Here is a 25718-nt window from a genome sequence, read left to right on the forward strand (position 1 = left end):
ATATTACACTCCTTTCCACCAAGTGTAAATACGTCTCAGAGCTCCCCGAAACATGTCCCACTCTGATCCTGTATCGGATCATGTCGAGAAACGTAAATGTAAATGTGTCTGACCACGCCCCCCTCTCTGGAAGGTCGTGAGAAGGCAGACTCAGAGGGCAGAACAAACACCTAGCTGTGGAAGTGTCACCCACCTGGGGGAGGGGCTACTGCCCTTTGTGATGTCATGAAGGGAGCATCTCCAAACGGCCTGTTTGAGCACACATTTTCTGTAAAGTGGAGCAGGCAGAAGACGGAGAGGATGGACTTTTCTCATCATTGGGGGGTTTGCAGACAGACTAGGGACACAAATATAGGAGGCTTTTGCATAATATGTGACCTCTAAAACATGTTACAAATGCTCAGTATATAGCAGATAAAAATGTATGAAATTACAACATATTTGATTAAAAAAACAGAAATCCTTCATTACGCTGTAAGAGCTTTAATAAATCTGCATCAGTCTTGTTTTTCAGTGGCTTCATACATCTGACAGATAAGGTTTGAGAAGACAACTGTTGCACAATCAAGATATCAACACACAAATCTCATAAACCAGTCGGATTAGTCCTCATACTCATGGGAAAGTAAACACATTTTTCCCCCTATCAGCTCTTCCCATATGCTTATAAACAAAGACAATGAAAGAAGATTATGTGTTCTGCTCCTTTGTTTAGTTTAGTAAATCCCCAAAGCGTAACCATTTGCAATGAAAAACAACTATTTTCAAATCCCTGCAGAATTGATTCCTTGTGCATTTGATTGTTTTGCACAATTCATCGTACATTTGTTATTATTGAAGTCAATCGTCTTTCAATAAGTAGTTCCTTTCCAAAGGATCCTCCTTCCTCTCCTCGATCTCTCTTCTCCTCCTCTGCAGCTCCTGCTCAGTAAATCTCCTCACTGGGTAAGGTCGGCCCCCATGTGAAGCCACCAGTTTGTTGATGCCTGACAGCAGCTCTTCCACCTGAGGGCAGCTCAAAGCATCCTGGGACTTTGCAGCATTCAGCTCATAGTACCGGCTCCCACACTTCCTGATCAGCTCCTGCAGGGTCGAGTGGGCTTTGATCACATAGTCATCGATCGCCTGAGGCCTGTGCTGGCTGCCATCGAAGCTGACGAAGAGGACGACGGCATACTCTGTAAACTCTCGTCCAAAGATCCTCTGCAGGAGCTGAAGCATCTCACACTCGCCCTGGGTGAAACGGCCCACTTGGAGCACCAGCAGGAAGACATGGGGTCCAGGTAAAGACAAAGACAAAGCGTCTTTGACCAGCTCCAGATCTTCCACTCCGTCCTCGTCCCATAGCTCTGGGGTGTCCACCAAGATCATCCTCCTCCCTGCTGCTAACAACTGCTTTCTCTCACAGGTGAGGGTTTGTGTGGCCTTGTGACTCGACTCATCATTTGAGTATTTATTACCTGTTCTCTCTAAAATTAGATTCAGAGCCAAAGACTTCCCACTGCCGGAGAGACCCAACAGAAGGGCCGACATCTTCTTTGTGTCATCATCATCTACATGCAAAAAACAAAACTGGGTGTTAGCAAACAGTTTTGGAAGATTTGAACCTTAAAATATTTCCACAAGATGTTTGTTAAAGCATAAACGCTTCAGTTGTTGCTGACGTTAATATGTAACTATATCCCCTCCTAGTGGTGGAAGCAGCTGCATGACAGTCTTTTCAAATGTTGACATATAGTGTTTACTTTCTTTCTTTTACTAAAAAAAACATTTCTCTCACATATCAGTTGAAGTTTTTCTCAGTTGGTTACTCCTTTTTCAAAATATTTATAAAAAAAAAACAACAACCAAAGAAATCTTTTTTTTTTTTTTTTTCTGTTCCATTTATACTGTTTTACATATTAAATATAAAAATGTGTTGTGTTTGGGGTATACAGGCAAGATTGGTGTATTTTTTTCTTAATATCATACTATACAACACAATGTAATAAAATGTGAAACTTTATTGTTCCTCATGTCTGATTTAAACACAAAAAGTTACTAGAAGAACATACCTTACCCTCAGTGTCATTCAGCCTGTCTCTGTGGCTCACCGCAGGCTCCTCCAAGCTCTCATTCCTCTTCTCAAATGTCTTTCCTTCAGCTGCCTCCTTCTTTCGCTCCTCTGCATGTCTTGCCTTCAGCTCCTCCATCTCTTTGGCCCGTCTCTCTTCCTCTCGTTGAACCAACATCTTAAAGACTTGCTCCTTCCCCCCGGCCTCTTTCACCGTCTCCTTCAGCATCCTCATGGCTGAGTCCTCTGTGCTCCTTCTCTTCGCCTCAGTCAGCATGGTTTCAGTGTAGCCCTTCACGCCGTTTTCAGTCAGCATTTGGTCCACCATGTCGAGTAGAGAGCGCAGTTTTTCATGTGCTGCTGCTGCTGTGATTTGAGAGTACCTTCTATTGCACATCGTTATCAACTCCAGGAGGGCGACGTTCATTGTTTCAGCAACTTTTCCATATTCCAGAGAGAGAACAACCAAGTATTTCAGAACCTCAGCTCCAAAGTGGGTCTGCAGAATCTCAATCATTCTCTTTTCACTTTCTGTATAATTTCCACCTTGTATCAGCAGCAGAAAAGTGCAGATTCCATCAGTGCAGGACTGAAAGCAGCCTTCTATTGCCTGCCTGATGCCCTCCTCTGTCATGTCTTGTTTTAACTGTGCATAGTGCAAGCTAAAAGAGCGACCATCCACTGCCAAGTCGCAGACCTGATTTGATCCCAGTGAACTAAAAGTTAGCTGGAGGTGTTTTTCATTAGAGCAGTTCTGCAGCAGAGACTTAAAGGAGAACCATTCCTCCACTGAGGATATGACCATCATCTGAGCAGAGTTCCTCACACCATCTGCAAAACAACACAGAATGATTTTTTTAATGATTTGGAAATGTTTGTAAATGTACACACCAAATTACATTATCATTCTCTTTTTTTAAGGGTAGGTGCAGCTTTATAACGTTACTGCATGTTTGGGTTTTTTGGACCTTAAAGGCTAAAATTGCAGGTTCATTATTAGTGATAACTAGCAGAACATATGTTGGGAAACACCAAGAATCACTTACTATGTTTTGCCATGTCTCTTGCCGGTGCTCCTACAGGTCAGCTTTGTGATCCTTGTCTGCTCAAGTTAACCGAAGAAACTGGATCCTCTGGCTCTAAAACCTGTATTATGAGGGAAGAAGATGTTTCCTCATTACAACACCTCTTGATGGGGACCAACAGTTTTGTCAAGGAAGTGCTGCTGTATAACCATGGAATGAGCAAGCTCCTGGTCTCGTGCTTCTTTCTCCTGTTCAAGTCATGCTTAAGTTCTTATTAACAGCATTAATTCCTTACATAGCAAATAGAAAGTATGTAGTGTTTTGTTTGAAAAATATATCTTTTGCCGTTTGTAGTTCAATTGTGTTGAAATTATCAATGGCAAAAGTGGATTTTTCATATTAGCCTATGTGCCATTTAAAAGAGGAGACAATCCTTATAATGAAGGAAAATAAGAGCAATTGAGATATCATGTACACCATATTAATGTAATTAATTCATAAATTAATCGAATGTATCGAGTTGCAGTAAGAGTTCCCCTTTACACTCACTGAGATTACTGAGGGATTGCACCATCTCTCTGTGCGGCTGCGCAGTGATTCCTGCCGCTGCCTGAACGGCCCAAAACAAGACGCTACCACAGAGAAAATGGGGGAAACCGTCTCATAGTTTCGGATAAATTCCCGTTTAACAATCATTTTTATTCGACCAATACAAACTGTGATTGTATAACTGATGAAAGATGTTTTAAATCATCAAACTAAGTGGTAAATATAACACGACTACATCAGAAATATACACCATAATATTCCTGGCGCCCCTAAATACGAAGTGGTCCACTCCGTTGCTATGCTATTTTGTGTAGACATTCTCCAGGGTGATGGAGAGGATGTAGTTATTCGGTGTAAAAAATAACTAAATTCTTAGCGTCGTTCGGCTAAAGAAAAAAAACGTGAATTGTGAGAGTCGTTGCAACGAGAACAATGGCTGGTCTTCGGAGGGTAAACGGAAAAATCTCGGGAGTCAATCCATCCGTCAGGTAATGTCGAATAGAAAACGCTTCAGTGAAGCTGTCAAGCTAGCTCGGCTATCGTAAGCGCGAGCGTCTTGGCAGCCGTTAAAAACCGTTTACCGTTTTCAACGGTGCTAACGACGGCTCGGTGTCAAGCGAGCGACAGGCTACATTATCATTATTATTGATATTATTAATACTATTATTATTATTATTACTATTTCCAATGAGCTTTTTAACATTACGTTATAGGTCAACAAGGTTCAATTACCTTTATATCTGACTATGTATATGCATAACCTAGGTCAGTACTGATATCTACCTATATTACATACATCAAAAAACGTGCAATATATTTAGCTGCATAGTAATTTTACACATAGCTTTTGTTTTTACATCTATAGATGTCTGCACCTTATTTTGTAAATACTACATTCCTTATGTAAATACTTATAGCTGCTTTTTTTATCCTGCACTACAACCAGCCAATGCAAAGACATTTGGTACGTTTTACCTCAAATCTACCTGAAGATATAGTAGATCATTAAACATGACTGTAACTATTTTATTGTGAATATTTTTTTAGTTGCTGTCGCCTGCGTCAGGTTCAGTCTCTTCTCTGTGCGGGGGGAGCTGCCACTCCTGATGGCATCCTGTGCTCTCTTGGTATGTAAAGTGGCCAACAGTTTTATCTTTAATCTTTGTTCCTTTATCTGAATCCGCCAATTGTACTGCCGCCTGCAAAGGCCAAAGATTTTTCAAAACAGATGGTGATTCCAACACAGCCAGTGAGCTAACTTTAATGTTGTTTTTTAACTTTGTCAGGAATTGACAGCCGATATAATGATGGCTGCACAGAGTTGGCAAAATACCTGTTTAATGGACTTTATGAAAGAAACCAGCTCAATCTGGAACATGCCTTTGAGGAGTTTCCTGAAGAAATGCTGGATGGTGAGTTTTTTTACATAGTATTTAATCTATTTATCAAAGTTTTTGGTCAGACTTTATCTGTTCTTACACATTACTTTTCTGCTTTCCAGATGTAATCCTGCTGATCAAGGCGGATTGTGTTCATCTGTACTGCAACCCGATGAACTATAGTTACCTGTTGCCCTACGTGTCCCACTGGAGGAACCTGCATCTCTACTGCATGACCAAGGCAGAGGTGAGAAGGCTCTCTTCCTCCCTAACTCGGCAAACATTTCCGTTTCATCTAGTGAAAGGAACCTTATTAAGAGTAAAAGCAGCATCAACACTGTCAGGGAGCCAGGGACCAGCCAGGCCACCATCAACAGATCAGCCTGGAGCAAACACTGATTGGGTTATGTTGACTACACAGTTGAGCTTTTCCAAGCACCCACTTAATATACTAGAGTCAGTAAATCAGATTGAACTTGTCCTTACTAGTTGCACAGTGAACGCAGCACATCAACTGTAAGCAAAGACAAAGTGTGTTAAAGTGTTTACCAGTGTACCTGCTGTTGTTGAGCGTTTTGTGTATTGAAGCTCTTACTATGTTCATAGATTATTGATTACATTTTGCATGTGATTGACTCTTTGTAGCAGTGTTATTTCTAAGTTGATGCCCTTATCTCTTCTGTCTTCCCCTATCGTTTCACTTCTCTGCGCACAGTATGAAGACGAGGAAGCAGCCGAGGAATTTAAAATCTCTAGTTTTGTCACGATGGTGCAGGACTGCTATCGTATCGGAGTACCTTTCAGCTCCCAGGGTACATATCTTCACATTTTAATCTACACATTTATAGACTATGCTCTACATGTTATAAAGAGATGGTGAAAACTGCATTCATTATTTCTCAGTAAGTCAGAGCACAAGGTAGTTTTACAAACTCATCACCAACAGCAGCTTACTGTGTAATTACAGCAACAAACCGTAGCAGTAATTATGCCTTCTCTACTGCTTCCTTCAGGACATTTCCAGACCTTTGACATGTTTATGGTGGAGAAGTGGCCCCTGATTCAAGCATTTGCTCTGGAAGGCATCGGTGGAGGAAGCTTTTTTACCATAAGATACAAGGTACCTTAAAAAAAAATACAAATCTTCATTACCATGTTCGACGTGTTTCCAATGACACACCGTGCTGTGAACCTGAAGTTTCCCCACACACCTGAGGGAGTAGGCAGGTCTTCTCCCTCCACCGTGTCATGTTGCTACCCTGTATCAGCCAGTATTCTCCACTTACACATATTTGACACTGAACCCTGAATACAGATACTATAACATGCCATTTAATCTTAAAGCATCTGGCGCTCGTTCTCTCACACTTTTTACACTTTGTTTGAGCTTGCTTTTTATATTCCTGCTTCTGCAGCTAATGGACATGAGTGAGAAGCTGTGGCAGGTTTACAACAGACTGGACCCAGTGTCCCTGGATAATGTCCTAACAGAGGTAAGAAGACGCTCTTCTTGAATTGTCAGAATTCTGTCGAATATAACCACAACATACCTCTCAAACCGAAATCGTCCAATGAGTACTTCTCCTTGTCTATAAGTATTGAAGTGTTTTCAGATAAACACATATCTTCTAACCTCGGGGTTGTTTGTTGTATGTTAGGATTTGGTGTACTTTGAGAAGCAGTGGAGTGGGTTTTTCTCCAGAATGGACCTGGAGAGCCATCTTTCCATCTTGGAGCTGTCTGAAGCGCAGGCAGGAGAGGTGCGTTGTGCGACTTTTTCCAATTATCCACCAAAAACATTACTGACTTGGCCCTTACTGTAAATTGTGTTGTTTTTTTTTCATTACAAACACAAATATATGAAGTGTTCCCACTTGTTTAGTTTGTAACAGTTCTTTATTTTAGTTTTTGGACAGCAGACAATATTACATCGCACTGCGACAGAGAAACAGTTACATTTCCTTTGAGGTCTAGTTTCTAGTTTCTGAATATGTAAAACTAAATACAATGTGGGAGAAACGATGTGTTTACAGTGAATTTATGAAAAACATGGCAGAAAAAGACTTAAAGTTTGTTAAGAAAAGACATTATGAGGTCGGTGGTTGGTCACCTCTGATCTGTCTGCAGAGGCCTTACATTGTGTTATTGGCTTTAGCTGTGTGACGGGATTATTCAGCAGTTTTGATAACTGACAACAAACCAAGCGCAGAATCCTTTAAATATTGAAGTTGTGCTTTCATCACTCCACAGGCATTCCGTACTTATTATTCTCATGGCCTGATCTCAAGCAACATCACAGATAAAAGGTATCGTTTATGTGTAACTGTCTCTTTGTACTGTTTTTAATTTCATCTGTTATATTTGTTAAACATTTATATCATGTCTTTATTTCAGTAAAAGTCAGCAGCCCTTTGTGTTGTTCGGGAAGCACTCCTCTCTCGAGGATTTGGAGAGTTATTTATTCAACTTTCCCTCCGAGAGTCATCAGGTCCGCAACACAGGAGCCAAAGACTCCACAGCCAAACACATGGTGAGACATCTGACATGTAAACACAGTCATGTGAGAGGATGAGAGCCTTACAATGTAAACATTAAACAAGTAGAAACATTGAGAAACCCTCCGGCAATCCAAATAGCACTGATGTATGGTCATATTGTATTAAGTGTTACACGGATCACACATGATGTTATGACCACCTGTGCAATCCAGAAAAACAGCTCTACTTTAAATTCCTCCTTTAAGAAGCAGCTACATATTCAGTTTTGTTTACATGGTTACTGCTTACTGTGAAATCTGGTGTGTAAGAAACACTTTGTGTTGCCATTTTTCATCTAAACATTTGGTTGCATCCTTTCTACCAGTTGGAAATATTAAACCAGTTTAAAAACACACATGCAGCGTCATTAATGCAGGAACAGCTGCCACCATCACACATTGCACGCAGAAATGGAAAATGTACCCCATGCATCGAGACTCAGACGGTTTACTCGTTTGCTCACCTCGCGTATGAACATGGAGAGCAGAATCTTGTGTCAGCCATGTAAACAGTGACTGAAAATAGGCCATAATAAAAGACTTTTAAAGGAGAATTAGTGATGGAGTTGTTGTGCTGGAGAGCATTAGGTTGCACAGTTGGTTGTAATGTCATGACCAGTTCTCAAGTTAAAGAAGCACACTGGCCTGCAGCACCACCTGGTGGAGTAATCTGGTACTAATGGATAGTTTTGTGCAGAGCAGTGTTATGACGGATCATTTTGAGAGCATGATCCCTGTAAATATTTACATAATTTTATTTTCAGCACTTTTCTTTGTAAAGAATGAAAACATGATAATATCTCTCTGAAGTAACACGTTTTCTGTCCCTTAGATTCTGCAGTGTGTGGCTCCCAAAGGACCTCTGGCATGTTCTCGAACATACTTCTTTGGGTCCACCCACACGCCGTACCTTGGTGAGAGTTACAGTACGGCTCTGCTTATTCAGCATTAATGCAGTGCATGCGTGATTTTCATCTTTTTCTTTCTTAAGTTGTTTACATTGTTGTAATTAGCATCACATGTTAGAGGTAAAGACTCTTATCAGAAGTCTTATCAGATCTGTGGTTCACTGTCACATGTTTGTAAATCATTTGTTTCTGCTTGCTTCAGAAAATCCACAAAAAACAGGAAATCAAAACACAGAGCAAAACAAAACCGAAGTCTTGTGAGTCATTCTGTTTATTTGTTTCCAGAATATTCTTTGGCTGTTTCTTCCATTTTTGTAAAATGTTTATGAATCTTTTTTTTTTTTTTTTTTTCAGGCTGTTGTCACAGATTTACTCAGCTGCTGTTCAGGCCGTCCTATCAGGAATCAAATGCTACTCCTGTACATCAAGTCTTATCAAGGTGAAACCTTCTCCAGTACATTCATTTCATTCTGTAATGTAACTTGCATGTTTACTCAGTAAGACGTGTGTGTGATTGTAGGCCAAAGATGTAGCAGAGAACACCTTCCTCCTGGGTTTGGACTCAATGAATTTAAGTCAGTACCGCAGTTCTCTCAGGTATGGAATGACATGTCTCTATCAGCCAGCTCAGTGTGAACGATCTGACTGATGTTATCAGGAGTTTGATGATGTGTTCTCTCTGCTCAGGTCCAAGTGTGAATTCAACATTCAAGCAGTGAATAAGACAGGAAGGTGGGTTCGAATTTGTCCATAACTTAGGTCTCCTCTTTGAGTTGTTTACTAGTGAGTGCTGGAGCTGCTCTGAGACGCCTCAGGTCATTATGTTTGCAGAGTCCCAAACGTGACAGAATGTGCTGACTGGTGCAGGTCGTCCTTCCCGGACGCAAATGTTTCCCAAACTAAAGAGATGACCGAGTGCAGTCATCTCTCCTGTTGTTTTCAACTCACTGTGTGCAGTGTGAACTTTAAAGCTGACACCACTTTTATGAAAACTGCCGTTTTCTTGAATCTGAAACTTTCCCTTTGTCACAGCAAGTTAAACTGTTTAGTTTGACCATGAGGGACAAAACACACCTGTACAAAGTTTAAAATAAGGCCCTTCCATTCCCGGCTGATTGTCGCCATCGTTGGTCTGCAGCGTTTAAGTGACTTCTGTCAGATTGTTGCTGCAAGCCGCCATTGGCAAAGTTTTTTAACCTGTTGTATTTGTTGTCTTGTAGACAGTTACTTATTCTTACCTCTACATCGTTGGCTGGATGAATGATTGTTGTGCAGCTAACTGAAAAACATAAAGCCCTCCCACAGGGATAAAAAAGACATCCTCAAACATTCAGCATTAAAATCCTTTCAGACCTAAAGACCCTTCTTTTCTATTTTCAGGATCATTCCACTGACTGATGAAGAAAGCCGTTATGTAGTCAAAACAGTAAGTTAGAGAACAATATTATTTAACTTGATCAGACTCGGACAGTGAAATGACTGTTCACATTTAAGCCTTTTGCCATCGCGCCTCATTCAGTTTATTTTTCATTTTTATTAGGCCTCCATGATCGTCCATGACATCCCAGACCTGCAGTGGAGCGGGGGGGACCTCGGCTCTGTCGTCTTCTCTGAATCTTTCTTGGAGTCGAGCATCAACATTCAGCAGAAAGGTGCAATATTGAACTTGCTGATTGAGTCAAAGACACAAAGAAAGTGTGGTATATGTAATAAGAAAAGCAAATCTCTTAGTCAGCGTAAACAAAAAAAGGTGAAAGTCATTTTAAAACAATGCAGCACTAGACGACTTCCTGCCCTCAGGTTAATATCTGGGATTCATCTTCTGGGATTGTCATTCTCTGGCTTTGCGGTTTATGCTTCATTTTAAAGAAGTCTGTTTCTGTCCTGCAGATGGCACTGTGTCCTCAGACAGCTGCTACACCATCCTCACTACAACTGTGCCTCGCTATGCCTGCTGGCTGGTACGTGTGGTTCTGCTGGTCTATTTCAGATGAATATGACAAACAGAATGTTAGATTAGTGCTGCCCCCTAAACCTCCACGATTAGAATCATTCGTTATGAAGACAGTCCAATCACAGTTTGTTGGTTGTATATCTGTAACGTGTTTGTAATCACAAGTCTGGTGGTCATGTTGTTTGTAGATGGAATCTGATGTCAAGCAGTCTGAGCAAGCACAACATCTCACTAAGGTAAATGTACAAACCTGATGTATCCAAGACACATTCATACATTCATACATGTTCTGTCTGTGTATAAATGTGCAACACCAACACCTTCTCTTGTGTGTCAAAAAGGAGGAAGGAACTTGTTTGGGGACTGCTCTGACTCTAGCAGACGCTGCGTACATGTTCTCCAGCAGTCAGCTGTCCACACCTGAAGAAGGTGACTCTACAGTCATTTTTACATTTCCACCATGTAGCAAAGTTTTATGAACATTCATTTAGAAAGAGAGAAACTGAAATGAATAACTTACCCTGGAAACAATGAGCATTCTAACACTGTCAATGTAAATGTGAGGCCAGATTTACAAACCCTTTATTATATGATGTTAATCTTTGAGATAAACATAACCCCTCTTCAAATATCCATCCTAGGGAAAATCGTTTTCTTCTCTGAGGGAATCCTGTTTGTCCATTCTCAATATGGAAGCATCACCCTGTCCAAAGATCACATCAAGGCCATCAAGTTCTTTAATCTGGTAAAATATTTACGGTGTTGTCATGTCAAATGATGAGTAGTTTTTGGTAGTTTTCTTTCCGGGGTGGGTCGGGGCTTTTTTGTAAAGACAGGACAGTGAAGAGAATCAGAAATCAGCGAGAGCGAGAGAGAAGGGAATGATATGCAGGAAAGGAGCCACAGGTGCGATTCGAACCAAGGTCGCCCGCTGAGAGGAGCACAGCCTCCACACATGGGCATGTGTACCAACCACCACCACAATTCTGTTGAACTTATTATCTGTTTTATTAAATTGAAAAGGTGCAGCTTGTGGCTCCTCATCCTCATGTCCTTCCTCTTTCTCTCTGGAACTGATTTCTGACTCCATCCGCTCTCCTGTCTCTACAATAAACACGTAATCCACATGGTTTGTTTTTACTCTACTGTGACCTTGAGTGACATGAAAGGTGTTTATAAATAAAATGTATTATTATTGACATTATTATGAAAAAAAACCCAAAATAGATCTTAAAAAAGTCACCATTGTTGTAAACTTCTGTATGATTTCTGTGTTTTGTCATCAGGACTCCATCGGTGTGGCGTCTCTCTTTGTGGAGTACGACAGCAGCTTGCTCCCACACCTTCCATTCGCTCTCCACAGCTCGGATCAATGTCTCGTCTTCGCTCTCCAGCCCCGCTCCAAGAGCCACAGGGCCTTCTATTCCAAGGTAAGTGACGGCAGTAACACAAGGCTTCAAGAAGTAAGAAACAAATCATTTTAGTAAGGATGTAATGAAAGCTGCTTCTTTTCTCTCTTGGTTTCAGGTTCTATCAGTGTGGAAAAAGTCTGAATCTGGACTCCCTCTCCAGATGGTGGAGCAGCTCCACCTGACCTGGAACCAGAAAAACATGTGAGACAACTTCCTCTTCTTTGTAACCTTTTATCAGTTCATATGAGTCGGTTAGGTTCTGTTTCCTAAAGCCTTACGGTCTGTCATGTACACAGACCCAGGGTGACACAACAACTCTTAATGACTGTTTTTATTTCAGGCACACGAGGCTGCAGAAGCTGCACGACAGTCAGGAGCCGCCGGTGGCTAAACGCAGAGGCAGCCTGAAGACTTCATACTCCCAACTCCCAGAGCAGGACATGTTAGTGCTGAACATTTAAATCACGCAGTAGATTACTCAACAGTTGGCCAGAGCGAGTTATAGAACATGATAGAAGGTATTGCTTAATATTGAGTATGTCTCGCCAGAACAACATTTAAGCCTGTGTTTCTTGATACAGGGTATTAATCGTTGGTGACCATCCAAAATAACGAGTTATTTTCTGCTGAGAGAACTTTGATTTATGGCTCGATATTAACAGTGAACTCATATTTTCCTGCCTCTCTGTATTGCTTACCCAAAGAGGATCGGACACCAGGATAACACATTATCTTTTGGCATCTTGGCCTGCCAAAATCTGCCCTAAATCTGTCGTCTAGCATAATTAGACATCCAACTGTTTGAAGCATTTGCACCCAAAATTAACATCAAAGTATTTACCCTCTCATTTCTGAGTTCACAGTTCCAGCAGGGATAAAAACAGATTTCCTGCACTTACGTGTCTACTGCAGAGACTGAAGCACATTCAAGAACTGAGAATGACAGTATACCATTTAGTGGCGCCTGTTTGTTTCAACCCTTTTTCCACTCACTGATTTCAGTTTTCTTGTCTGTGCCAGGTTTCTTCAGCACTTTGCTTTGAGTAGTATTGGTCAGGAGCCCATTCTGTTTGACCACCTGGGGTTGCTCTTCCCCTCTGTAGAGCTGAGGAATCCAGTGAAAAGCCAGGGAGACAAGGTGAGCACTGATACTCCCTTATATAGAAAAAAATAAATAAAATAAAAAAGGCAGAGAAAGGAAAAAAACATTTGTGATTCCATCAAATGAGTCTTTCTTGTGACAGTCTTTCTAAGATGAGCTGAAACAAAATCTCATGTTGGCTTTTGAATGTGTGAAAAGGTTGTCATCACCATCATCACTGGATTGCCAGGAAGCCATAAGAAGAGACTCTGCAACTTCCTGCTCCAGATGAGCAAAGAATGTGAAAGGTGAGAGAGTGATCCTCCAGTGAGGTTTCTGTCTTGAGTCTTGATTTTATAAAAAAACAGGGATGAAAATGTCAAAACAAGACCAAGCCCATTATAATCCGTTTGTTGTTTAATCAGTAGGTGGGTGGTGTATGAACCCAGTCCTGAAGGCTCTGACAGCTTCTCAGCTTCACACCTGCAGGAGTTTTTATCTGGCTTCCTGGAGAGCCAGAGAGGTTCAGGAGGCAAACCCCGTCTGCTGGTGCTCTCACCTGGGTAAGAAGAGTCGCTGATCAGCCTGATATGGAAGTCAAGGCTTGTGTTACCGTTATAAATCACTCCAGTGCTTCAAATGTCAGCATTAGGGATCACAACACACTTATTATGACTATCTTAGCAGTCAGAGTATTTGTGGGTGCTTGAACATATAAATACAGTGTGATATTTAAAGAAAGAAAAAGACTAGACATGACATTAATTTTTTTTTTTGTCTTCTCTTGTAAATGTTACACTCAGATACACAGACGCTCTGGATATCATCCAGGCTGTGCTTTTCCACCCGGACCCAGTAGTCCAAGCGTGTTTCACCATCGGCGCTGTCACTGCTTGTGTGAACCCTTTGGCCTCCTGCATGGAGCACAGGTACATTTCACCTTAGGTAGAATAGATTCTAACCTCTCTGAGGTTTAGAGGACAAAATCAAATTAAAAAACATGTTTCAGATTTATTCATGTCCAATGAAAAAAAAGTGACACTTGGTGGTTAACTGGACTCTCTGATGTCTCAGTAGATTAAATATTCACAGGCGAGCACATGAATAAAACCTTCAGTTCACCTATTTTAAACTTCAGCATGTAAGAGTTATTATAAACGCAGTTATTATATTAAAGCAGAGTTGTATCCCGTTCTGTTGCTTGCACACTTAGTGACGCAGTTATTGAACTCATATTTGTAGTGACTGTCACAGTCGTGCAGCTGCTTCAGTCAGTAAGTAAATGTCCTCAGGCAGCGCCTCCTGGTTTGTCACAATCTTTTAATTAGACTCCCAGATGAGTGGTAGATTGAGTTTTTAAGCAGCTGTTTCAATAAGATTTGTACAACAGCCTGAAAAATTCAACCACATTTTTATACCCAATTAATGACGCATACTAACCTGCTGTTTCTTTGCACTTCTCTGATAGAAGGAGGGAAGCCACAGGGCTCAAACTTGTTTGTACCTTTTCTTTCAAGCTGCGGCCATGCTGGTTTTTCCTGCTGTTTGTGTAGCTCACCACATCAGTATGCTCTTCTCTTATCATTTTATTTGCCTAGTGTATTCCAAAAACATAACTTAACCCACAGGTTGTCTCTGGTCCCTGCACAGTATTCATGTACAACCATTGGAATGAACGCGTAACTGCAGAGTGGCAGCAAATGTTAGCTGTGTATTTATCCAAGTTTAAAAGATCATATGAGCTCCAACACATCAGGGACAAAAGGTTCAATTGTTCATTTTATATTTCATGTAACATGTTCTGATGACAGACAGGCGTGGATGTTAATAAACGGTAGAAGCATTCAAGGTTTCCAGGAAGAGGTCACATGACACTTCTGGATATTGAAGCTCAAGGCAGGGTCGCTTCACAGATGGGATCAGTCCTGCATTTAATCTCACTCTCCTTTTGTTATAGGCTTTAGATGTAGCTTACAGAGCTTCTCACTGTTGCAGATTGACTGAGCTGCTCTACACAACATGACATACCACTCCGGTTAATAGGCTGCTTTCCACTGCGCAGCCAGGAGATAGGTACACACAGATGAACTGTGACTAGGGGTCCAAGTTGTTACAACAGGAGTAATAATGATTTGATTGTGCGTTGGAAAATTCACAATGAATGCTGAGTAAAAGTTCTATTTTGAACTTCAGCACAGCCTCTCAGATGAGGTGGGTGTCTCGCCAGCTGAGCTTTACTAATAAATATGATTTAGATCCTTTGCTAAAAACATTCTGTGATGACTCTCCCCTCAAACTCTGACAAGCCCCACTTGGCTCAGCAATGGAAAAATGTGTTATAAGAGGTTTAGTTAGCAATGTGGTTAGCACTGACTTTTCCATTTGAGGCATCTTCAACAAGCCCCCCATCACTGTCTGTTGCCATAGATTGTGTTGAGGTCTGTGGACCCCCACTATGGTGCTAATTGGGGATGGTTAGCCCAGCTTAGGCCTGACCTGCCTGTCAACCCCCTCAGCAGAGCCCTTTAATCCCCCCAGGTCCACATGTGCAACTAACGCACCCTCTTCACTGAAGCTCATCAGTCAGTCATGATCCATTCTTTGTGATGAATTTAGACAGTTCATTACATCAGGACAGGAAAGATAAATGCCTTTCAGAATCGCTGATCCTCCGAGCCCTGCAGCCTGCAGGCTCCCTGCGAGCGGCAGAGGAGGGTCTGTGGTGGCTGGGGGAGGAGCAGGCTCACAATAGTTATTCTGATCGTGGAGTATAACAATGATCGATTGGAACACTAGGAATAAATTAGGTTAAGATCAAATGAGATTACAGAAAGCTTTTACATTGGTTAGTTTGCAGTCATAGCCGTGATGTCATCCGCTGAAAAATGCTTCAGGTTTGATAATCTGAAGGCGCAGGCCTGTAACATGGAGCTGTCCCGTTTAGTTCTGCACTGCGCTCACAAGCAGCCATTAGTCTGCAGCAGAGTTATTTTAAGTGAGTTAGTGAACAACACAGCTCATACATGTGTTTTAAGGTTTAGGTCACAACTTCACTCATTTAAGTGATGGCTGTGATCAGCTCACTGTTCATATGAAGTCATTCTCTTTCATGTCTCCCTTTTAGGTTTGCTTTTCCTAAACTGTTGGAGCAGTGCAGCCAAGGTGAGTGTCCACCTCTGCAGGTTCCTAAACTACAGAACTCACCGGGGATGAACTTTTTTCCAGGAGATGTTAATTCTTAAAGGCACTGGATTGTTTTCCTGAAATGTATTGCTTCTTGGAAACAGCTCAACTCAGCCTTACTCAGCCTAAAGATACAATCACATAATAGTTGAAGTTGAGGAATGACAGTAGCATCTTCCTGCTCCTACAGTCAGTACTTTTCGATCTAACGGTCAATGTCTAAAATTTCAATCTACCAACGTTACGAATAAAATGTTTTTTTATCCAAACAGGAAGTAAAGTTACCCATAGATTAAAACGCAACAAATTCCAAAATAAAAGCGTAACACAACAGTCTCCTGAGTAAATCTCTTAACCGGGGAACTTGCGCAGAGAAAGCAACTCAAGATCCAAAGTCTCCAAGTCTCCCGTAAAAAAGAGATTTCTGATCTGAAAGGGACGAAGCTGGATAAATCAGGTTAAATGAAGTCAATCAAAAGTGAAAATAATCATGCAATAAACATGGACGTCAGTTTTCTTAATGTCAATTCACTTGTACTCGAGTACGGTGGACCACTATATGATGTGATTCTAAACAAATCCTGTCTCTAATAAAAATTTAATATACGCATGGCCTGGGCTCATTTTCGTCCTCTGAGCTGCACGATCGATGTGCAAGAACCAAAAAACATCGAAAACATCCACAGTTAGCAGGATGGACTCAGGAGCGAGTGGTTGCCATGGTTGCTTCTTCTTCTTACTGATTTTTTGGCGGACTCACAAACCAAATATGTGCATACTGTCGTCTGCTGGATCAGACTGGGCACAGTGTACTCGCACACAACAGAGTTACTAATGTTAACGCAGACCGCAGAATTTCTGCAGCCAATACTGATACTTTTTTTTTTTTAATCTTGAAGAAAGTGAACCAGATTTCCTTGAAACTCACACTCCCTCTTTGTGTCTCATTTTCTGTCAGGTATTGTGAGTACAGTGGTGTTCACTGGTTTGACAGCAGAGCAGAAGCATCCTCTCATGCAGCATGTTCAGCAGTTGGTACGCTCTGCCAACCCCACCGCAGCCTTCATACTGGCAGAGAGAGGAGCTGTCACCAGGTAGGCGCTCTCAGAATTGTGATCAATGCTGCAAACAGTTATTTTACTGCTTTCATCTTTGATGACAACGTTCACAGCTTTTTGGAGTATCACATAGCTGCTGGGCTTACACATCAGTGTGGAAGGAGCATTGTTCGCTTGAATATGCCTATTTAGTTATGGACTGAATACATTTTCATCAGGGTTTGCAGACATTGATCAACACATTCAGTCTGTATTGTTGTTTATCTTTTAACAGGAATGAAGATGTGAAACTGATACTTTCTGACAGCAGCTTCAATGAGCCACAGATGCTCAGAGCACGTTATGTCCTCTTCCCTGGATGGTAAGAACTTACTCCGATGTTCCACTTTGCTGCTTTGACATTCATGTGTCACCCGGGCTCCACGCTCGACCTTTTGACTTCTGAACGACAGATTGGCGTTGAATCTTTGCTTGCCGTTGCTCAGTCCTGCCTCGTCTCCTTCTCTGCTGTTTAATTGCCACTCGGCTGCAGTGGTGGGGGTATCGGCTGCTGATTGCTGTAAAGCCCCTCAGGGCGTCTTGTGTTCTATCACCAGCTGCCTCCTGGCAGCACAGTAACAAGCTGTTGGCCATGCAGTTGCCATGTACACAGAGGGGTCTCCTTCCCTTTGGACCTTGTCCAGTCAGCCTTCATGCCACAGTGGTCAGCCTAATATGAACTTCTGCTAAATCCTCCTGTCAGATCATACACTCGATATCTGTCCAGAGTCTGGCACTCTTCATTCACTCATCTTCAAGCCTTGTTTGCCATGTGGAAGAGATGCTTTTAACTACTTCAACTCTTTGACCGAGACGAGAACCTTTTTAATCTGCCGACGCCAGTATTGAGATGTACACTTTTATTATCCTCTTCCACAGCCCGACCAGTAAATCACATAAACTGGCTTGTTTCCTGTCGGCAGCTGCTAGAGTAAACAACTTTCCAGCCAAAGACAACAGAAAACATTTGTCTTGTTCTCAACTTAACTCTCTCACATTTGTGTTATATGCATACGCTCTGATTGTTTTTTTTTTAGGTGCAAAGGGCGCTTCTTCTCTGGTTCTGGGTCTCTGGTGCTTACCCAGCAGCGCGTGGCTTTCAAGCGGCCCCTCGAGAGGCCCCTATTTGTCACCCACTGTAAAGGTGAGATAGAAAGAAACTATCCCCCCTTTCTTTCACTCGTACACGTGACACAAGCTCAGATATGAGCTGGCAGGGTTTGTGCATGATTACATAAGCTGCCAGCCCCTCCAAATATGGAGACGACAGAGGTCTCTAAGTGTTTGTTCGCCTTTGCTGTGCAGTAATCCATCTCCACAAAGCATGCATTCATTACATCTTTGCTTAAAGAAAAATGTTAAGTCAAACAAACAATGTGAAATCCCACCATTTGTTTCCCATGATTCCCTTTTTTTTTCCAGCGTTGAAGTCATCACTGAAGCCAAGTCCCTTTACAGGAAACGTTTACAATGTTTGGGGAAAAGTGCGATTCTCCGGTAGGAATTTTCTAATCAATATTCACTTTTTTTTACCTCTTAAAACACATGATCACTTTTGCTAACATCTTGATGTTCCAGGTCAGATGTGCTCGACTCTTTGCTCTTGTTAAGCATTCCTGAACAAATGTGACTTGTGTCTTTGGTGTATTACATTTTACCTGCATTTGCATCTCCCAGTTTTGGGAAGTATTTGAGGAAAAGTTTCCCTCAAGGCAGGCAAGAAGCTCCTGACGGTAGGAATACTGCTCGGTTGTTGGTCTGGTGTCTGGTGTTTAGATAGAAGCTCATAGTCCACCAGTTTGGTTTCCTCCACATAGTTTTCTCACTCTTTTCTCATATGCAGAGCTGTGTAGTATTTGTGCATGAAGAGAGAGTGCAGGTGGCTGTGAGGAGGTGTGCAGAGCGTGTGCAGGTGCTGTAGAGAGCTGGGAACATGACGCAGAATGGAAGGAGTGTGAAGCTGTATTGTGTAATCCTTAACCTAATACTTAATATCCAAGAGTGTGAAGTGTGAGCCTCAGTCACTGTCAGAAGGGAAGTGTGTCATTTACATCACGTTATCTTGAGTTATTTACTTTATTTACATTTCTGTACTGTTCAGACGTTGCACACCTTCAGACATGTTTGACATTTCCTTTCTCGTTGTTTCCCGACTGCACGTGAGTTCTGTGAAGCATTTTGGGAGCAGAGAGTTTGTGTGGATGCTACAACATTAACACCCCACCAACACCATGCTGTTACCATATGAAGCTGCTGCAGCAGGTGTTACACAGGGTGTGAGCTGTACGTGTGACTCCTTCATTTGTGGACCCTCCAGACTCGGAGCAGCTGGTGGAGGTGAGCTACAACACTGTGAGTGGGAGCCTGAGCATCGTCCCCGTCCAGAAGCTGCACCCTGTGACCCCAGGCCCCAAAGAGACCAACACGTCCTCCTTTCTGCTCTTTGATGGTGTTGGCCTCACTGAGGAAGGACTGAAGGAGTGGCTCAGACTGTGTGCCAAGCAGGTAGATGTGATGCTTTTTTAATGGCAACACAAACAGAGACTGAGAAACATCCAGTATTTCATTCAGGTTGTAACCCTGAGTCTTTGGTTTCTTGTTTCTGATGACAGAGGCAGACGAAGAAGCCGAAGAAAACAAAATATTCTCTTTCATTACAGGAAATCAAGGACATACATGTGAGTGTGTTTGGATTTATTCACCCTTTTTACACATGCACAAAACTCAGGGAAACTTCCTGAAATCTTGGTGAGATGCAGCAACATTTATAAATCTGATTCAACTGGAATGTTTCCTGAGAGCTCCCCAGAGGCCATTAAAGCATCTCTGCAGAGATCTCCGAGCCGTGTTCTTAAGCCTTACACCTGCTGAGTTTAGTACCCATATTGTGTTTCTATCATGCATGCATTGAACATATGCGCTTGTGGCTGAATGAATTCAGAAGGCTGCCGGCAGAAGACGGAGAAGAAAAAACATTGTATGGGATGCAAACATGGATTGAAATTTTTAAGGAAATTCGCCATACAATTCTCTCTCTAAGTTTAGAATAAAATACATGTATCAAAACTTCAGACAAACAAACCCAAACACTCTGGGTTTGTCTACAAGAAAACTCCACATTCTATCTTCAAAGAATATTTCCTTGATGTCACTGCTAGAGCCAAAGAGAATAAACTCTTTGATATTGAACAGAAGCTTCCTCAGACTTTATCCAACGTCCATTCTGTGGTCACATTTTCTTTACTTTCGAGATTCTAAGAGAGCCTGCAGGACCTGCATTCGAGTTTCCTGTCAATAACCTGAAGTGATCTTGATATTTTTTCACATTTCTGCTCAGCTGAAAAGGCACTCGGACCCACTCCCAGCTGGCTTCTTCTACAACGGGTATCAATACGTCGACATCTTTGGAGAAAAAAGGGACATCCATCCCAGTATCCTTCCTTGTCCTGTTGTTATTCAAGCTTTCAACTCTGTGTCAGAGAGTTAAACAAATACAACAGCTAACAGTCGATACAGCACAATCAGCTACATGAAGAACTTCCACACAGTATGCATGAATTAGTCAAAGTGCGTGTGATACATACATACTAATAGGAGGTCTACAGCGGTCTCGTTGTGTGGCGATGGTACAGCTTTGTCCCTTACATGACTCTCTCTGCAGACATGGAAGAGTTCATTAAAGAGTACATCACTGAGGCCAACCAAGAGATCGAGCTATTCAACCGTCAGCTGGAGCTGCAAGGACAGGCTGATCTGTTCGATCCATGATACAATCTGTGTGTATGTCCAATGCCTCATTGGGTTTTATTTAAGGGAAACACTGAAGGGAGGGGGTGGGGGGTTTACGTTTCTACCGCATGTACTATGTCACTTTTTTTCTTTCTTTGAAAAGTTTGAGTGCAGCTGTTTTTTTTTCACAATGACATCACCCGTCAGAAGCAGGTTACGTCATAGCGTGGCTGTTTGCCTTCCTTCAAGCTGCATCACCAGTCACTGTGCAGTTAGCACTTTGGCACGTCCAGTATCATGTATGTCAAATGAAAGTGACAAAGTGATGGGGTCACTTCACTTGTGTTATTTCCAATTGAATATGCTCGCAGACAAATGTGAAACATAACACAACACCAGCGTCCATCTTTAAACCGTGGTGATTAGAGCACAAAGCCTGCGAGCTCAGAGACTTTCACAATTGAAGGGAATTTCCAGCCACGCACTCCTACAGCTTGTGCGTTTCTGTTTATCACAGTTGGCAAATTAATGCCTCTATTTCGGGACATGCATGGATAGCCGTGTGATACTGGTGGGCTCCCTGGTGGGGTTTCTCAAGAATCGCTCCTCCTCTGTTGTCACCCAATCCGTGGCCCACCTGTTATCTTGTCTGCGTGCCACGCTGCAGCAGAGGGAGCGCTTGGCTATAGCGCCGTAAACATTGGACAGCCTGTTGGCTGCAAACAACTGATGAATGATACCATTAATCACATAGCTAAATGCCATCTCAGTGCTTTATTTTAAGACTCCTGAAGTGAATCTAATGGAAGTGCAATAAAGCAGACGAGTCCTTGCAGCAAATTGTTGTTGTTCGAGGAAACAGCTGGGTTTCCAAGAACACTTTAAATTCTGAGATCTTGAACTCCAGCAACTTTTCTTTAAGCCTTGTTTTCTTTGTTACATAATGCAGCTAGCAAACAGAGGTGTGCATCTCCCTATTTCTCATCTTAGTCAGAAGTTAGTCTGTCACAACATCCGTTATAAAAGTAAACATTCCAATATTGGTTTTATTGTTTGGGGTAGGAAAAGGGGAAAAGAAGAAATGTAAAAAAAAAATAAAAAAAATACTAGATTGTCTGATTAAACCTGAGTAGAGCTCCTAGTGAGCGATGTACCGTCCGAAGGTTTCGTAACAGTTGATGAGACGTTACAGAGCCTTCGACTTCCTGTGTTTAAACGAGAAGTCTCCTCTGAAGTGTGTCACACTAATGTTCTATGCATGTCTTTCTCTATTCAGGGTTTCTACACAGGTTTTTAAATTCTCCAGATCATCACCTGTGCGTAATGCTGCTGGGCTCTTTCCTGCAGTGGAAAAAGGGTTTTAATTTAAAAACCCAGTTAAATGATTTTAAGTCTAACCACACAAGTATTTCAAGGTCAAATGTGGTGGAAACAAAGAATTTAAAAGCTGAAGTTGTGAAGAAACCCTGCGACAGTTCGTGAAGAACAGGGCGATGGTTGGTCATGGGGTCAGCAGTGTGAACATGCAGCCTGATGGTCACTTAAAGTCACGCTGCTGCTGCTGCTAAAGATTCTCTCATGAGCAAACGGACATCTTGACCACGTCGGATAAGACAGGAAGTTTCATCCGCCTCTGATGTATTTCAAGTCCATAACCTAATTCCTGAGCAGGGCGGGGAAAACACTTAGTGACTGTTATTGGACTCTTATCCAAACAGTTATTTAAAGATCAGCCGGGACCTCGGTGTGTTTTGGGGTTGCCAACAACGCCATGCCATGTTTTACATGTCTGTGCGTCCGTGCTGTCAACAGGCAGTAAAATTGAAAGAATCAGGTGTTTTGTTCCCAGCAGACAGACATAATGTGAGCTGGGCTTTCCCTCCGACGATCCGTTAGTATCCGAGTATCCTGAGAATGAACTCGACCCCACACTGCTGGCCCCATCCGTCGATCTGAACAAGCCATACCGTCTCATGCTACATGTCTTCTCAAAGGACGCTACATGTAATAGCATAGCACCTAGCATAGCAAAGAAGTGTGCTTCTAACTGTGTTTCCCTGGCATGGTTCAGTGAAGGAGGGGTTCACGACCCCCCCAGTTTACTCACACTAACAGCTCTCTTAGAGTCCACTAACTGTATCAAAGAAGTGCAATTGTTACCTGTGTTTCCTAGACTCTACTTACAGCACCCTCAAAGAGCTCTTTAAGGACAGACACGATGCTCAGGCCTCAGTCTCTCCCTGGATTCTGACTCAGTGTCTTAACACCAAGCTGTGCTTACAAATGACTGATGGAGCATTGAGATTACACTGCTGTTACTTAAAGTAGGGCAGTCTAATACGTAACATAAGTCCTTTGTTGACAAAGCGATGATTCTTGTTTTAGCTGCATCCTCTCGTTCAGTATTTCAGAAATGTTCTCCCAAAGCAGTCTGTTTCGAGCAACAGTTGCTGTCACTCTGTCTTTACGTAATACTGCAGAGAGTTACCTTGATTGACAGGGAAATATTTGTGAGGCTGACGTATGGGAGGCCGAGGTGCCATGAGTCTGAATCCCAGCGCACATGTCAAAGAGCGAGAAACTGAAGCCCTAATTGGCCGACAGGAAGAGAAGAAGTGTCCTTAAAGAGCGGAGGGTTCTGTAAGGTGTGTGATGTTCAAACTAACATAACCACTAACACCTATATACTACTACTTAGTGCGTCTACACTATTTAGCATGTGTTGAGATGTCATGTTAATATGATGCCACATGTATTTTGAATATATTGCCTTTCACCAAACTGGTACAACAAAGAGAGGAAAAAGAAAAGGTTTATTTTACATTTCTGCTAAAAATTTGAATTACCTCAAAATGTCGAAATAGTATTTTTGTAAGACTGAATTGAAGCAAAGCGTCTCTTCTCGCACAAGCTACAAAAAAAGCAAAAAGCAGATGCAATTTTTTTTTTCTTGTTGGGGAAAAAAAAAAATCCTAAAAGAGAATCTGATTGGTTGTGAGACGTCAGGTTTCTCTGATCCAGCAGTGCCTTGGCTACGGCTAAGAAAAGCAGAGATTAAAGCTCCATCCCTCTCGCTGTCACAGGAGGGAGGAGGTGTTGTCAGGCAAGGATCCGTCCTTCAACAGTGTTGGTGAAAGGAATCCACGGAGTCGTTCGTTTTAAGCAATGTGTATTTACTGAGCCAGAGGGTAAAGTAGGCCAGGTCACACGGGGGGAGGCAGCTGGAGGGCTCCAGGGAATCAGGTATTTTTGTAAAACAAACCAAAAAAAGGGGCTGGGGGCACAGCGAGTACTGATACTCGAACACCTCTGGTACTTAGGATTATTCACGCTGAATTATTTAGTTTCAGAACACGTGAAGAGATTTCCGTGTTTGAGGGAACCGTGCACAGACTTGAAGGAAGCTCGTGTCTTAGTCCAGCCCCAAGTCGGGATGCAAAACCTCCAATCAGTTTTGTGTCAGAGTACAGATGGAAGGAAGATGACTAAAGTTTGGTGACCCCTACTCATTGCACATTGGGGGCCCAAAGAGCCCTCCATAACCTCTGAGTGTGACCACTGCGCAGCTCTCTGGCCGACTGAGCACCCTGGTGTCTTCATCCTGTGTGTGCAGGCGAGCCATTCTGTAGCTGAAGTTATAGGACAAAAACAAAGTTTGGTGTTAACTGCTTTTCTACATGAGAGGGGATATTTTCTTGTACTGCACTGTGATACAGCGGTGCTTTTCTACATTCAAAGATTGGCTCCAGTGCTCAAGAGGGGCGACATTCAGGGCACCTCTTGATGAAGCGGATATTTTATGTGCTATTTGTGAGGAAAGCGGCTTAAAAAAAAAAAAAAAAAATCCCTTTTTGATGGTCCAAATATGACTCACTGCTCGGGGGGATTGTCGGCACTAATTGTTCGGGTTGTCCTTTTCTGTCGAGGTCCTCGCAGACCGTCAGAGGAATCAGCTCAGGTGTTATTATCTCCCAAAAACAAGTTGTTTAACAGAAGACGGTGGTGGTTATTATCACGATCTGTGGCAAAACAAACTCGACTGGCTCCTCGGCAAAGTATGAAATAAAGAAGTTATTTGTGTAAAGGAACATTTCCTTTTCAAAGTGGGAGGTGTTTGTTGTCATGATGACAGAATTAGATCGGCGGGGGGGGCTCATTTCTTCTCCCCTCCTCACATGCCGTCAAATTCAGTGAAAAGAACGTATATAAATAAGTGAACGTCTCTGTGGAAGTGAGGAGCCAAGAAACAAAGAATCGGCTGACCTGGAAAGTGCCAAACTGACCGCCGTGTGAGCGCCGTCGAGGGCGCTCACAGCGGGTGAGCTCAACTTAATCGCATTTGCACAAAGCTACTGTAACTTCTGTTTTTTTCCTGTGACTGATGCTTTTATATTAATATATTTGTTGTTTTTATTGCACCATGTAATCCATTAAATATTTATATGGTTGACCAACTTGGTTCTGTTCTTTTTTTTTTTCTTCACTTTTTGCAGCATCCACTCAAAGGTCTGCGTTGTGTGTTTGTGCTGTGAAATGTGTGCTGGCTGTTCGGTGCTCAGATTTCAGCAGCCACACACACACACACACACACACACACACACGCCGCCCGTTCAGCATAGTAGTGGATTTATCACTTGGTGAAGCAGCATGGATTCCCTCTGTGCTTCCAAACCCTGTATCAGCACCAACTGAGACAGGGAGCTCTGTGTTATTGGGGGAGGTAGACTAAACACTAACTGTCTGCAGGGTGTGTGTGTGTGTGTGTGTGTTGTGGTTTGGCTATTAACTCACTTTGTTAAAGAGAAATGGCAG

The 25718-nt window shown here is 42.3% G+C and overlaps 2 protein-coding genes across 2 annotated transcripts; one reads left to right on the top strand and one right to left on the bottom strand.

Annotated features, from left to right (window-relative positions):
- Window positions 1-15: 15 nt before the first annotated feature.
- On the bottom strand, window positions 16-3964 carry LOC306840478 (uncharacterized protein). The gene is made up of 4 exons (XM_079369793.1): window positions 3878-3964; window positions 3100-3199; window positions 2060-2884; window positions 16-1553 (listed from the first exon to the last, which is right to left on the bottom strand). The coding sequence occupies exons 2-4, from the start codon at window positions 3110-3112 to the stop codon at window positions 841-843; spliced, it is 1551 nt and encodes a 516-aa protein (XP_079225919.1). The 5' UTR covers window positions 3113-3199; window positions 3878-3964; the 3' UTR covers window positions 16-840.
- Window positions 3931-25360, top strand: dnaaf9 (dynein axonemal assembly factor 9). The gene is made up of 37 exons (XM_079369766.1): window positions 3931-4115; window positions 4675-4754; window positions 4914-5039; window positions 5129-5253; window positions 5722-5818; window positions 6020-6126; window positions 6422-6499; window positions 6665-6766; window positions 7257-7312; window positions 7401-7536; window positions 8375-8456; window positions 8653-8707; window positions 8805-8889; window positions 8971-9047; window positions 9138-9182; window positions 9831-9876; window positions 9991-10102; window positions 10341-10411; window positions 10593-10640; window positions 10746-10833; window positions 11046-11149; window positions 11691-11834; window positions 11932-12017; window positions 12157-12258; window positions 12837-12954; window positions 13117-13205; window positions 13326-13460; window positions 13701-13826; window positions 16022-16059; window positions 17039-17174; window positions 17413-17499; window positions 18215-18321; window positions 18600-18674; window positions 19495-19682; window positions 19790-19855; window positions 20515-20608; window positions 20839-25360. The coding sequence occupies exons 1-37, from the start codon at window positions 4060-4062 to the stop codon at window positions 20943-20945; spliced, it is 3474 nt and encodes a 1157-aa protein (XP_079225892.1). The 5' UTR covers window positions 3931-4059; the 3' UTR covers window positions 20946-25360.
- Window positions 25361-25718: the final 358 nt, after the last annotated feature.

This window comes from Symphodus melops (genome assembly GCF_947650265.1).
Source record: "Symphodus melops genome assembly, chromosome: 19".
Taxonomy (NCBI): Eukaryota; Metazoa; Chordata; class Actinopteri; order Labriformes; family Labridae; genus Symphodus; species Symphodus melops.

Excerpts from the sequence above, each read along its gene's own strand:
- LOC306840478 (XM_079369793.1), bottom strand. Across the intron at positions 1,554-2,059 it reads CAGGCTGAATGACACTGAGG|ATGATGATGACACAAAGAAG; the intron begins GTAAGGTATGTT and ends TTTTGCATGTAG.
- dnaaf9 (XM_079369766.1), top strand. The coding sequence starts at position 4,060 with ATGGCTGGTCTTCGGAGGGTAAACGGAAAAATCTCGGGAGTCAATCCA. Across the intron at positions 9,877-9,990 it reads GCCGTTATGTAGTCAAAACA|GCCTCCATGATCGTCCATGA; the intron begins GTAAGTTAGAGA and ends CATTTTTATTAG. Across the intron at positions 11,835-11,931 it reads ACAGGGCCTTCTATTCCAAG|GTTCTATCAGTGTGGAAAAA; the intron begins GTAAGTGACGGC and ends TCTTGGTTTCAG.